This window comes from Sylvia atricapilla, chromosome 10 (assembly GCF_009819655.1).
Source record: "Sylvia atricapilla isolate bSylAtr1 chromosome 10, bSylAtr1.pri, whole genome shotgun sequence".
NCBI lineage: Eukaryota > Metazoa > Chordata > Aves > Passeriformes > Sylviidae > Sylvia > Sylvia atricapilla.
In genome coordinates this window covers 4,793,632-4,808,728 of record NC_089149.1, presented here as the reverse complement: position 1 = coordinate 4,808,728, position 15,097 = coordinate 4,793,632, and the positions used below count along the sequence as shown (strand labels likewise).

At 44.9% G+C, this 15,097-nt stretch overlaps 2 protein-coding genes across 3 annotated transcripts in view; both read left to right on the top strand.

Moving 5' to 3' along the window:
* Window positions 1-15,097, top strand: part of TNFSF10 (TNF superfamily member 10) — a 122,423-nt gene that overhangs the window by 5,466 nt on the left and 101,860 nt on the right. The window contains exons 4-5 of one of the 2 annotated variants that reach the window (XR_010744352.1): window positions 488-604; window positions 1,340-1,895. Coding sequence is in view for 1 of the 2 variants with exons in the window: in XM_066325743.1 (XP_066181840.1) it covers window positions 488-604; window positions 1,340-1,788 (566 nt within the window). In the remaining variant the exon portion in view is untranslated. Of the gene's footprint in view, window positions 1-487; window positions 605-1,339; window positions 4,124-15,097 lie in introns of those variants that run through there. The other variant, XM_066325743.1, reaches the window with a different exon arrangement.
* GHSR (growth hormone secretagogue receptor) lies at window positions 8,213-12,499 on the top strand. The gene is made up of 2 exons (XM_066326440.1): window positions 8,213-8,966; window positions 12,175-12,499. The coding sequence occupies exons 1-2, from the start codon at window positions 8,213-8,215 to the stop codon at window positions 12,477-12,479; spliced, it is 1,059 nt and encodes a 352-aa protein (XP_066182537.1). The 3' UTR covers window positions 12,480-12,499.

Genomic DNA, 15,097 nt, shown 5'->3' with positions numbered 1-15,097 from the left:
AACCAAGGTGGATGCAGAGGACTCAGCCTCTAGATCTGAGCCCTGTGTGTTATGGGAGATGTTTAAAAAGCCCTCCCAGTACCTCAGCTCCTGGAACGTGCAGCACAGAGCTGCAGAGATCAGTTAAGGAATGGCTCTGCTGAAGCTCACACTAAAGATGCTGGGGGAAAGCATTTCAATCTCCAGGAGAAATTCACAGGGAGAGTTGGAATATTTAACCATAAAATCGAGTACTATGGGTTGTTTTGTCTGTTGATAACTTGAAGGCAGAAGGAGGAGAAAAAGGAGAACAAAGAGACACTTAAAGACATTCCGTGAGCAAAAATGAAACGGAATTTGAGCCTTACTAGCCAACAATAATTACCCATCAGCCTGTGATTCAGTCAATTAAAAAAGTGACGTACCTATCACTTAAAATCGAGCCAGATGGAGCAGATGTGCTTTCCGAAGTCCTTGCTCCTGACGTGGGGTTTCTTTTCCCCTTCAGTGGAGAGGACGCTGACGCTGCCGCACGCGGAGGGGCAGCAGCCGCGCAGTCCCAGCCGCAGGATCGCGGCGCACCTGACGGGCAGCAGCAGCAGGAGGAGCTCCCTGTCCTCACGCAGTAAGGACAGACCTTTAACAGCACTTGAACACCACAGAATTAATTGAATTACTCTCCCGTTGCCAGCCTTGTGCTCACAAACATATTTGAATAGTTAGGAAACAAATCGTCTTGTCCCAGACGCCGATTTTTTTTCTGCTAATTCTCACCAAACAGAGGGAAAGCCCATTTCCTCTGGGTACCTCCCTAACTCTTCTTTTGGAGCCTAAATTAGGGCAAAAAGAAATTCAAATGTCCTTCCCAGTGTTAAGTTTTCCTCTTCTCTTTCATTTCCTTCTGTTGGGTGTGCGAGTCCCAGCTGCTATGGTGACAGACCTATTAGAAATGTGAGACAGGCAGGAGAGACTTGACATTCAGACCATGTTAATGAAGGGCTTGCTGGGCTTTCTGCAGCTTCAGAGGGTATCAGAAAGGGATTTTGAAGGTAATGGATATGGAGGTACTCAGAGGGTAATGGATATTTTAACTTTGTTACTAGGTAAAAACATTTTGTTCTTCTTATTTGGGAGCACAAATATTAAAAATAAAGGCAGTTCATGTTAATTCCCACATAAATCTCACTTATGGACCATCAAATTGTTGTGAGAATGGACCCAATGAACTGCTGGGAAGAGCAGGTTTCCTTAACTTGTTATTAAAAACCAAGCTCCTCAGCTAGCAGACACTTGGCTTCACTCACCACATGGTTTTTAAGTTAACATTTCTCTCTCTCTTTTTTTTTTTTTGTTCTCCAAGTAAATACTTTGCCCAGAAGAGGAATTGGACACAAAATAAACAACTGGGAATCATCAAGAAAAGGCCACTCCTTCCTTTACAACGTGGAGCTGAGAAATGGCGAGTTAGTGATACCCCAGACAGGCTTTTATTACATCTACTCACAAATCTACTTCCGCTTCCGTGAAAACGAGAACGAGGACTCAGATCTGCTGGGACAGATCAGAAACCCCAAACAGCTTGTCCAGTATGTTTACAAGCTGACGAATTACCCCGATCCCATTTTGCTGATGAAAAGCGCAAGGACAAGCTGCTGGTCCAAAAAGGCGGAATATGGACTTTATTCCATCTATCAAGGTGGCGTGTTTCAGCTGAAGAGAGAGGACAGGATTTTTGTCTCTGTCAGCAACAGTGACATAGTTGACACGGACAAAGAAGCAAGTTTTTTTGGAGCCTTTATGATCGGTTAGAACATGGGAATCGCGATCCCCAACGGCCCAGTTTTTCTAGTCAGGGACAGCTTAAATTCCTATAAAATAGGAGACAACAAGCAAAAGCTGCCGACTGCCCTTTCTCAGTTCACTGGTGAGTTGTGTCCCAGCGGCCAGGAGGAGCAGCAGCTGGCTGTGGGTGGCAATGCTCTGTGCAGGCACAGGCAGCCAGGCTGGGAATGTGTGAGGGATTCCCAGCCCTCAGGTGATGCCTTTGGGGCAGGTGAGCACTCACCAGCAGCAGAGATGCCTCAGCTGTGGCACGAGGGATGACAGATGCTCCAGGTCTGGTTACTCAAGGCCTGAGGCTGGATATCACATTTTATTTGTGGTCTCCATTGGGACCCTGTCTTGAATGTGTCAGCTCCTGTAAGGAGCCTCTGTACAAACTGTGCCCAAGTGCCCGTGGAGTTTCTCCAGAAGTTTTTTGAGCAGGAGTTCTGCAGAAGCCACGTGCCTTCATCTCGTCTAGCAAAGCACTTAAGCACCTAATTAATTTTAAGCACACGAGCAGTCTGACTACATCAGGGTATCCACGTTTGAAATTAAGTATGTGCTTAAGCATTCTGCAGGATTGTGTCTTGAGTAAACACATTTGTCTTGTGTGGGGTATTGTACATAAGAACAGCTGCTGGAATGGCACTGAAGAGCTTTTGAAATTAATCTGTGTTTTGATCAACATTTTGTAACAGTGCCTATTTACTTAATTGCTGTGCTGCAGACATCTCACCAGGCTCCCAATAAGTTCAGTAATGCAGTTGCTGTTACATTTGTTGACAACAAGAACTGGATCCAGGAAAAAAAAAAAAAAAAAGGTGTGTCTCTGTAAATACTGAATTCTGTGAGAAAATTTGCAGCAAGTTAAGGCATGACAAGATTCTTCCATGTTTATTTGTACTGGTCTGTGTTTGGTAGGATGTAATGTAGAATAACACATCCCAATGACTAACATTTTAAGGAAAACAGGCACAACTATGTGTCCTTAAAATGCTGCTTATTTAGGTAATTCTGTAATTATTTGATTTTATTTTTAGGAATGGGCAGAGAATTTTCACTTTTTTTTTTTTGTAAAATACATTTTTTTTTTTAAAAAATGAATTATATTTTTTAACTCAATGAAAATGACTATTTTGTATTAAAAGGATTGGAAAGTTCAGACTGTATGGGCTCACTGCACAGCAGAAGTCAGGCAGTGTAAATCAGCACATCTGTAGCATTGTCAGTGGGGGAATAGCAAATTGCACCATGAGTGCATTTTGCCCAGATCTGGAGGAAACAGTGGGAAAGGTGAAAAAAAAAAAAATTATTGGAGGGAAAGGAAGACAGTTCTGCCAATGTTACTTTACATCAACAGAGTGATGGCAGGATAAAGTCTGGCTGTCTATTTTTTGAATACACTGGGGTTGCCGTGGGAACCCTCCCATTCACCTGCATGTCCTGGTAATTAAATCACAGCAGCCCCTGCACATGGGCCTCAGCAGTAAACAGGCTGCCTCATCTCCCTGCCCAGCCAACAACAGGGATTAACAGCCACCAGCCCCTCTGTTTATCTGGCCGTGCTGACAGGTACCTGTGCTCACTTAAATACCTGTGTTGGAGCAGCAAGAGAAGAATTTCAGGAATATCCTTCTTTTTTTTGGCAGGTTAGGGCAGAGAAACACACCAGTGTAAGCTGAAAATAATGAGTTTTAACCTCTGTCTGCTGTTTAACAGTGTCACACATGCTGTTTTCAGCATCTTGCTGGCAATCAAATATGTGAAATTCTTCACCATTTACTGGAACACTTTGGTTTGCCTCCATCTCAAATCATCAGAAAACATTTCTACAGTTTTCTTTCTGATTTCAGTATTTAATTCTGAAATTTTCTCCCTGCCAGAAAGGCTGCAGACCAGAGCCATGCCCTACATACCTGTGTATCTTTTACCTTGGAGGAATGACTTTTGTAGGTTCTCTTTGCAGATGGACTGGGCTCGGTGATTTCAGCACAGGACTGACCCCTGCTATCAGGTTTGGTCTCTGCATGCAGAGCATATTGCAACAGGAATCACACCAAAGAATAATTTTATAATAATCTGAAGGCATGTTTGCCAGCTCTTATCTTGGGGGAAGATTATCAAGGGATATCAGGCAGGACACCTTTGAAGAAGAATGTAAAAATATAGTGAGTTCTGTTTGTGCTGTGTCCTGACTCAAACTTCTCATCTCACTTTATGCTGAATGAAATATGTAGCAAATTTTTATAGGTTGTGTTAACGTGTGAATATTGTAAATTTTCTACATGCTTTTTATATAAAATGTTTTTACTAAATAGTTTAGTCTCACAGTGATTATTGGTGTCACCCTATGGCTTCCATAACAGCCCTGTTATAAATAATTTCCCTGACATTGATTGGTATCAGATATAATCCACTAAATGCCAGAAATGGTTGCAATGCAAACCATTGAGCAATGCCATATTGTGTAATTCCCTATAACTGGCTTCCAGATCCCAGTTGCTGAACAGCATCTGGAAGCCGTAGGCTGAAGAAATCCCTGGAAATGATCTTGTGATCAGAGGGCAAAATTTTAGCATTTCCCTTGAGGTGTTTCTCATGTTTCAGGGCTTGAGCAATTATTTAAGCACTGGGAATTCTTATTTAGTAGCAAAGCATCTGATCTTTACCCATGACCAAACTACAGTAGAAGAAGTTTGTTCAGCCTGGAGAAGAGAATACTCTTACAGCATCTTCCAGGACCTAAAGAGGCTCCAAGAGAGCTGGAAAGAGACTTTTCACAAGGGCACGGAATGACAGGGCAAAGGGGAATAATGCACTCACACTGCCAGAGGGCAGGGTTAGACTGGATGTTGGGAAGGAATTGTTCCCTGTGAGGGTGGGGAGGCCTGGCACAGGTTGCCCACAGAAGCTGTGGCTGCCCCTAGATCCCTGGAAGTGTCCAAGGCCAGGCTGGATGGGCAGCAGGGACAGGGGAACGTGTCCCTGCCTTGGCAGGGGTGGAACCACTACACCAAAGAATCAATCATCATGTTCTCTCTGAATTTGGGGAGGGAGTCTGAGGAAGAGGGACAGGATGCCCGGGTGTGACACAGTGACACAGTGAGCTCCAGCACAGCCAAAAGCTGAGTCTGAACCTCTGAATTAGTGACTGCAGAGCACAGCTTTGCTGATTAATAAACTAGCAGTGCTTTGAAGTCTGCTGGCAGATATTACTGCCACATAAACAACTGTAAAGTAATTTGAGCTCATCCTGTGCTTTACATTATTAAGCTGGATTATTGCTATTCCATCAGCACTCCTCAGTGAGGAGAGCTGCTAAACCATAACCTTTGAAAGTATACACCAGGTGCTACTTCCTGCTGTAAACCACATTTATAACAGCAGTCAAAACACCTTCTGTCCCTGGATATAATAGAAAAACTGAATTTGCTTTTCTCCGAGTTCTTAAGGTGCATCATTTTAAAATGAATCTCTACCTTGAAGTCTGTTTTCCAGTTTTTTTCTCTTCACAATAAACACATAATGATTGTAGATTCAAAGCCTTCAGATATTTCCATGACAACAAACACTGATATAAAAAAGAATTAGAACTTCGCTGGATGAGAAGAAAATTGAAAGGATGGAACATAGGAGAGAGATCTCAAAACTCCACAAATAGAAACTCTTCTACCTCATCTCCAGTGCTCAATGCAGTTTTGAAGCTACTGAAGAGAAACAGGAATAATTTAGGAGTTCCATTAAAGGTATAATGTGTTTTCTAAATTATCTTTTTAATATCTGGTTTGCTCATACATCCAGCTAGTCGATAAATAGAATAAAAAGTATTTAACTTCAGCCCCTTTCTCTCACTGCAGTAAAACCAATGACTTCACTCTTGTCTTGTTGGCAACATGAACCTAATGTTCTTGCAGCTGAGGGCTGGTCGATAACTTTTGGGGGCCTAAAGCCATCTTCTCTCACAGTTCTTACCTCTTCTATCACCACTATCTGCACCACTGCCCTTTAGTACATGGCAAAGCCAAAGCAGGAATCCATGCACTGTTTGTGGGATGACAAATCTTTATAATCCATCCAAATTCGGCCTGCAATTGCCAAAGAAATCAAAAAGAAAACTAAAGCTGCTTTTCTTCTCTCTCGACAGACATGTTTTTCTGGCCCTGACCCAGCCCCATGCAAGAAAAGCAGCCAGAGGAGCCCTTGATTCATGATACCCGTTTTTAAAGAAGGAGATCAGTGTTGCTGGATTTGAAGTACAACTGCCAGTTCTGATCCAGCTGGCTCACAACACATCAAACTCCCAAGGAATTCAGGGTTAAATCACTGCATTGCAAGCTCAGGTTGTCTGGAGTGTACAGATCTGGTGCTCACTCACTGTTGGGTACTTGATTTTGGTATACACATCACAATTCAGTTACTATTCTAGAAAGGAATAAATTCTTTTCCTGGGGAAAAAAAAAAATACTTTTCTCTTCCTGGGAAAAGAAATGGTCATTTTTGATAAGACACAGTTCAGCAAAAACTGAAAGAATTTCATGAAGGTTCCTCTACATAGAAAGTCACATTTATAGCTTGGGGTCATTTTCTCTGGTAAATATCAACACCCTGCAGCTAACACCACTGGTCTGAGAATGGATTAGGGAAAAGAAACTTTTAAAAGGAGTGAGCTAATTCCTTTATAAAATGCAAAGTATTTGGCAGTCTAACCACAGAAGCAGTTACCATCTCCTCCATAATATAAAGCAATGTCATGTTAAATTAGATTGGGGACACAATTCTAATATGAAGTAACTGTATCTTAGTGGTATAAAGCCCATTATTTTTGTTCAGAAACATATAACACAACTTTACAGGCAGCTGGGCAGACAAAGTGAGAAGTACATTAGGCTCTTCCTCCTTTTCAACTGCAATAATGTGCAGCCATCCCTCATAAAATTTAACAACTGTTGAGTAACTTGCTGCAAAACTGTCTCACAGTTCATGAGCAGGAATGAGAATACTGATTACAGTGAAACTGCAAAAATTTATCATCCAAATTAGGCTATGGACAATGCACTGAGGCTAATGCTTGCACGATTACAGAAGGCACAAATTACAGACAACAGGCACATTCAGAGGCACAGAGTAACTCAGCATTGGGGCACACCACACTCGTGCTCTGTCTACCCTCCAGCAAAGCCCTGCAGCCGTGAAATGGGAATGCCAGTGCTGGAGTCACTCAAGGAAGCAGCACAAACCTGCTTCCCTGCTGAACTGATGGAGCTTGGAGAGGCCAGGGCTGGTGGAAGGTGTCCCACGGCAGGGCACAGGAATGGGATGAGCTTTAAGACCCCTTCCTACCCAAACCATTCCATGATTCTATGGTGTAGGTAGATGCCAACATGGATTCAGAGCACTGGTTGCCCCCTGAGAGATGGGACACGAGATCCAGCCCCTCCAGATAGACAGGAGTGACAAAAGATTGTGCTGCAGCACACATACCCTTACAATTCCTGGGAACAAGCTGGAAAGGTGGAGAGATACACCCTACAGAGATGTGTGGGAAGTTACTTTACTGCCTCTGATTTCACCTTGTTCTGCTCACATCTTGTTTCTTGGGTACAGCACTATCCTTTGGTACGATAGGAGTCTGCAGCTGGGGAAGCACGGCTCTGTCCGTGCCTGCAAAGGGCAGAGCGGAGGACGGCACTAACAAGCCGAATCGAAATTTAATTGCAGGTAAATCATGTAGAAGCGGGTGACTGCTGCAGCTTCACCGAACTGGAGCCTGGCCGGGCTCCTGCCAAGATCCAAGGGCAGAGCAAAAAGATACGGAGCGAGGAGGCAGCGATCGCACCCGCGGCTGCGGGACCGGCCAAGTGCGGGGCCAGAGCGCGGAGAGCGCCGGGGAAGGAGCCCTGCTCCGGGGACACGGAAAGGCGGCACGGCACCCGGGGACAGCACCGAGATCCCGGGGACACCGACACCTGCACCCGGGGGCAGCACCGGGACCCCGGGAACACCGACACCCGCACCCGGGGACAGCACCGGGACCCCGGGAACACCGACACCCGCACCTGCCCAAGCGGGCGGACGGCAGGGCAGGGACCGGGACGGGGACCGGGTACGGGTACGGGCCGAGTCGTGCTGCGGCGGGGGCTCGGGAAGAAACTTTGGCGGGCGGGGGTGGCAGCGGGGCCGCTCGGAGCCCACGTCTCCTGTGACGCGCGGCAGCTCCCGCCCGCCCCGGGCCGGGGGGAGCGGCGGAGCGCTGAGAGGCGGAGCGGGGCCGCCCGTCCCTGCCCGTCCCTGCCTGTCCCTGCCCGTCCCTGCCCGCCCCCAGCCCCGCACCTGCCCGGGCGAGCAGCGGGGACCGCGCGGGGCCGCGCCGCTCGGCGCCGGGCGGGGATGCGCAGCCCGCGGCGCCAGGATGCGGGAGGGGAGCGCGGGCGGCCGCGGCGCGGAGAACCGGACGGGCGCCGAGCCCCCGCTGCACCTGTTCCCCGTGCCCGTGCTCACGGGCATCACCGTCGCCTGCGTCCTGCTCTTCGTCATCGGGATCATCGGCAACCTCATGACCATGCTGGTGGTGTCGCGGTTCCGGGACATGAGGACCACCACCAACTTCTACCTGTCCAGCATGGCTTTCTCCGACCTGCTCATCTTCCTCTGCATGCCCCTGGACCTCTTCCGCCTCTGGCAGTACCGGCCCTGGAACTTCGGGGACCTCCTCTGCAAGCTCTTCCAGTTCATCAGCGAGAGCTGCACCTACTCCACCATCCTCAACATCACGGCGCTCAGCGTGGAGCGCTACGTCGCCATCTGCTTCCCCCTGCGAGCTAAAGTCATCATCACCAAGGGGAAGGTCAAGCTGGTCATCCTCTTCCTCTGGGCCGTCTCCTTCATCAGCGCCGGCCCCATCTTCATCCTGGTGGGGGTCGAGCACGAGAACGGCACGAACCCCCTGAGCACCAACGAGTGCCGGGCCACGGAGTACGCCATCCGCTCGGGGCTGCTCACCATCATGGTCTGGACCTCCAGCATCTTCTTCTTCCTGCCCGTGTTCTGCCTGACCGTGCTCTACAGCCTCATCGGGAGGAAGCTCTGGAGGAGGAAGAGGAAGAACATCGGTCCATACACTGCCATCAGGGATAAGAACAACAAGCAAACTGTGAAAATGTTAGGTACGAGTCCTCTTGCTCTGATTTTTTTTTCCAAAAGGATGTGTGTGTTTGTGTGTGTGTGAAAGAGAGAGAAAAAGATGAGGAGCTCTCTGATAGTTTGCTACAGTTCCTTCCAAAGGAAAGAAAATGTTTCATACAAAAGGCTAAAGCTCAGGGTGTCTGTAGAATAACTCTCCTTCTCCCTTAGATTTATTTCTAACTGGTTTGAGCTGGGGACTCCCAAACAGTTAAGCAAACACTAATAAGAACCCCTGACAAGGATAAATACTACAGTTATAATTGGCTTATGCCCTGGAGATTTTTAGGCATTTTTGGTCTTTGGTTGTAGATACCAATGTTATTTACAGAGAATAGTTTATTTGATTTTTAAACAAAACTAAACCCTTCTCAAGGCATGAAGTTGAGCTGCAGACTGCAGCCAGGCAGGCAGGGCATAATGTGCACTTAAGATTTATAGGAAGAGTATCAAGCAAATTGTGTTTATTTATTTAGCAAATTTGTGTTATTTCCTACCATGATGTGTAAGCTTATGAAAATTAATTTGCGTTTTCATATTAGCAAAACCCCGGGATATGCTGAACCAGGAGTACTGAGTCTCCTTTGAGGTCTGTGATGCTGTAAAAATCTCACAGACTGTGAGAAAACAGGATCAGGATAACAGACACTGTCATTCCTAACTTTGTATATTGCTGGATGCTTTAAGCGACACTCGTGGTTGGCAGATGGAAACACAAGTTTTAATGTACTAAGTCAGTGCTACTAAGTAGTGGCAGTTTGATACACAAACCCAAAAAGTTGTCCTGCAGTTTAGTGTCTGAGAACTGCAGAATCCTGCTGCTGCGTGCTTTTAGCCAAGCCAAAAGTCCTCTGCAGTGCAAGTCATCCCCTGGACTTTGGAGGGGACAAGATGCTCTGCAGGAAGAAGCTTTCACAGGCTCCTTTCAGCAGGGTTGAAGTGGTGGGCTAATGAGGCTGACAAGAGGTGGCAGTGAGTCCTGAGTACCTTAATTATCAAATAGGAGCCTATCTGATCTTTGTGTTCATGTCCTAATTTATTACTATGCAACAGCAGGAAGAATAATAAAACCTGCAGCATTCTTTATGCCCTTTCAGCTATGTTTTATGATCAATAGAATTACTTCAGTCTGGTAAGCGTGACCTTGGGAGTAATTAATTGTTTACATTTCTAGAGGTTCAGGATTATGAACTTCCACTGACTGCAAGTAAATTACAGATATTCCTACCATGCTTATATTTCCATATACTGAACCGTAAAGAATATGGAAATAAAAAATGCTTATTCCTGCTGTGAAGTGTTGCCACAAACATTGCAATATTTCAGGCACTTTTTTTTTTTTCTCCTTTTACAAGGCCTGAGAACAGCCAGGCAGTGGCAAGACTCTCCTCTGACAGAGAGCCAATATTGCCTAGATGATAACAGTCTGATACCTAATGGAAAGACAGAAAGAAGTTAGTGAGGGCTCAGTGGCAGCAGACACTCAATGCAGTCAACTCTCACTGGTGTTAATGTTCTGCTTAAAATTTAGAAGGCGTCCTCTGAGTCTTTATCAAGTCATGGAACATCAAGTAAATGGGATTAGCATCAGCAGTTTCTTTTAACTGTAAAGGCAGGTTATGCTTCTGGGTCTGGAATTAAATATCTAAATGTATAGCCTGACTTGCAAAGGAGCTATCACACCCCATTCCTATTGAAATCCATGGGATTCTGCATGCATGAAGATCAAACTATCAAAAGGCTGACCAGGGATATTGCACGCCTTCAAATGCAATACGTGTTTAAAATACAAATATGTGCTTAAAATTCTAGTCATAATAGACTGTGCTTTAAACTCTGTTCATTCATAATGACCATCATGATAATATTCATTACATGGATTCAAATCACCATGTGAGCTAGGGAATCATCTGAATTTTGTAGTGGACATAGTGAGGGAAAACTGGAAGTGGTTGGCTCAAGAAGTCAGAGAGCTGGAAAAGCTATTCTGAATCTCAAGCTCTGGTGCTTTACACTCCACCACAAGTCCTGCATAAGCATCCTTTTAAACTTGGAAATGCTGGTGCAGAATTTCTGGGGAAAGATACCTCTAACCATTCCTCTTAGCAATATGATTTTTATTATCTTCTGTGACATGATATGAGGATTGCTAACACAAGCAGGTTGCTAACACAACCTGCCCACCAGGGCCAGGTTGGACTGGACTTTGAACAACCTGGTCTCATGAAATATGTCTCTGCTCATAGCAGGGGGCTTGGAAAAAGATCTTTAATTTCTTTCCAACCCAAACAATTCTATGATTCCATGAACAGGTTAACTGTAAAAATTGCTTAAGAATGTCAGAAGCCCTTGCTCGAGTTTTCTGGTTTTTCTCTCTGTGGTATATTAATAGATACACTCAGAGCAATACATAAAATAAGAAAGGTCAAAGGTGCACAGGAAGTGAGCAGAAACAGTTTCCCTTTCTCTCAGATGAGAATTCCAATGGTCCAGTGTTCAGAGATACACACATTCCCATTATTCTACAGACATGATATTTACATGTAAATGCAACCTCTGTAGTAATAGAATTTTATAGATATACTCTATAACCATGTAGTTATATACTACACGTTTGGTTTTATTCTTCTTGGGAGTAACTCATCTGCCAAAAAATGGACAAACTGGAGGGGTGCAGCACTCTCCTGTTCTTATCTTGGCATATGTGCTCTCCAAGTCCCCATTCTGTGCTTTATTTTGGAGCCTTTGCCTTTAACAATTTTTCTTTTTGTCTTGAATAATTTTGTTCCCAGTGATTACATTCTTCATTACAAACCACAGTGTTGAGTCTATCACTATAATTTGCTTTTGTCAAACACTGCAGATGATAGATGGTTACACTTCTTTTTTTTTTTTGTCACCATTTGGATTCTTTAACGCTCTGTTTATGCAAACATAAGTTTTATAGGTCAGAAGTTTGCTACATCAGATTACTTGGGCACTGTTCAGGCAGCCTGTTTAGACATGATCCAAGTGTATTAAGTATCCCCAATTTATACTCTCAGAGAATGCACTGAGACAACCGAAAGCTTAGGGGAGGCATTTTCACACCCTGTGATTAATTTGTTAAAGGAGCAGAGCTGCAAAACAGAACATCAACCTGTATGTTGATACTCACACTTAACACGCCTTCTTCTGCTGTTTTTATTTTAGTTGCGGTGGTATTTGCGTTCATACTCTGCTGGCTGCCTTTTCACGTAGGACGTTACTTATTTTCCAAATCCTTCGAAGCGGGATCCCTGGAGATTGCAGTGATCAGCCAGTACTGCAACCTGGTGTCCTTTGTCCTCTTCTACCTTAGTGCAGCCATCAACCCCATCCTCTACAACATCATGTCGAGGAAGTACCGCGTGGCCGCCTGCCGCCTGTTCGGACTCCGAGCGCTGCCCAGGAAGAGCCTCTCCAGCAGCAAGCAGGGCAGCTCCCGTGGCTGGACAGAGCCCAGCGTCCTCACATGACACCAGGGCCCCCAGCATCACCCGCCAAGGCTCCCAGAAAGCCATAAACGGGAGGGGAAGAGGGCAAAAGGGACGGGAATCCCAACACTGGAAGTGGCGCTTTGGTCATCGCCCGCGTGGGTTGAGAGGGACGGTGCAGGCAGTGAAAGAACTGAGGGGGAAAAACCCCAAAGTTTGGGACTCTGAGAGGAGAGACACGTGGTCAGAATCTGGCCACGCTCCAGGTGTTATTTTTTAGTGCTGCTTTAGCCCGTTTGATTTTTTAACACAGGCTGTGCCATCCCGGCCAGGCAGACGTGGCCCACTTCACTCCAGAGTTTGTACGACTTCAGCGACGCCAATTCCAGCTGAGTTTTTCCAATGTTAGCTTTAGTTTTGCTAAGAATTTTGCTAGCATCTAAACCAGACCCTAGAGAGAGGATACTGAATTGCCTTTTTGGAGTAGTAAACAGGAAATTTGATACACTTTTCATAATATCAGTTTTTAAGTAAGGTCATGTTTTTCTCCGAGTGAGGAAAACTATTTCTTAAAAAAAAAAAAAAAAAAAAAGATATAAAATGGATAATTTTTAAACATGCTAAAAAATAAATAACCTTCATCTCACATCCAAGTAGAAAGGAAACAAAAAAAAATGCCTTCACAGAAGTGGCTTAGAATGTGACTGTACTGAAATATTTTTAAAAAATATATATCTGTGGGACAAGGACAGTGCTGACTTCAGGCCTGCAGTGATGCTATAAAAATGTGGAATGCAATCACTCACCAAAGTTTTTTTTGTTTTGTTTTACTAGCTAAGGCATCTGTACTTGTTCTGCTCAGTTTGACTGTGAATGACTTGATGTGTTTGAACTTGGAAGCTTTTAATTGTTTCAATATTTGTAATATCTGTGGCTACCTGTCCCTAACTGCACCCCAAAGCTTTCTGAGGACAGGTATCCTGCCTGTAAAGCCCCATGTTTCTGTTTAAAGTCTGCTCCCAGTGCCACAGCCCCCTGTAAAGCCTGGTGTGCAGTAGTGCTCGTTTGCTGCAGTGTTGAATTGAGAACATTTTGCATTTTTAACTGCCATGACCTGAGAAAGTAATAGAAAAATCTGCATTTAAGGACACAGGCAGACACATTCTCATACTTGATTCATAAACTCCTTAAATTAGATTTTTATACCTCAAGTGAGCCATTTCAAGGCAAACCAGAAAACGTTCCATCCTCTGTGAATATGGATCCTATTCCATCCTAATGGATATGGCTTATATTGTCTCTCCAACACGTGGGTTGTGTGCCCTACAGAGCTGAGAGAGCTTTGGAGCATGCATGTGTGCTAGCAGCTTTCTGTTCTCTTGGTTCTAGTGTTCATCCCCAGCTGGTCCCCAGCCCTTTCTCCCTGATGAATTTTAATTCTCCCTAGTGAACTGTGTGTTTGCAGAACTCTCCTGCCTTCAACCCCCTGCTCACACCGATGGGCCACTTTCCCCCTGTCACACCTCCAGCTGCTCAGGTTGAACTGACAAGAGAAATTGGCCTCTTCTGTATATTCAGTGTCTTTTCCGCCACCTTTCCTGGGGCCAGGGGCTGGTTGCTGCTCCTTGGTGGCACCTGAGCCTGTGCCCTCCCCACTCCAGGAGTGCAGGATTTATGTGCAAACACCCTCACCGAGGCACTGCAGCATCACCTCCTGCTTCACCTCCACCCACAGGCACTTCGCTGTCCACGCTGTTCTCTCCCTCTCTCACTGGCAAGCAGGTCTGGGGGCAAAATTCATTCAACTCAGGGAAACAAGACATTTGGGAACCACGGCAAGAGGGTGCAGGCGTGAGCTCAGTAACAACCCGTCTGTATAAACAAAACACACACACCCGGCCTCACATCAGTGTTTCAAATCTCAGCTGTGTCTGTGCTGTTAAATGTGAACAGAAAAAGAAATAAAGTAATGAGACCCTTTATAACCCTGTGGTTCTGTGGTGGGGGAGGGTCCAGTGCAATTCACACAACTGGATTTTAATTTACTTTTTATTATTTTTTTTCATATTTGTATTTTAATTTTGTTCCCCAAATCTGTGTAACTAACTTGATTAGGCTATTTTGTTTAAAATAGCAGAGTAACTGCAACATTAAAGCCCTCTGTAGACACATTTGTGCATACAAACTACAAACACACTAATAATTCCATTTAGCCTAAACATTTCAGCAGGAGAAAATGTAATTTTTAGCTCTACCAACACAGTAAAATTTCCACAACTTTGTGTATAGAATGAAATTTAAAACATTTGATCAGAGTCATGAAAGTCAGAAAGAAAGGAAGGACTTTTTCTTTCCTTCTAACTGAGGAAATGGACTCATTTCTACAAGTCCTCGGACAAATCTAGCAAAATACACAAATTACGATTAAAGAAAAGTCGCCACCTTCACAGGACTCTTGCACTAGCAGGAAAATATTTCATATCTAGCAGGGAACACAAACATTTAACACACTGTAGCTGTCACTGCACCAGCCATTAGTGTTGCTGCCCTCAGTACCAAAACTTTTCTATCTGGATTCTCTAAAGCCAGGGGGGTCACACCAACATGTGCTGGGTGCAGATGGTGAATAGGAACTGCTGCTTCAAACTGGTACATAATAA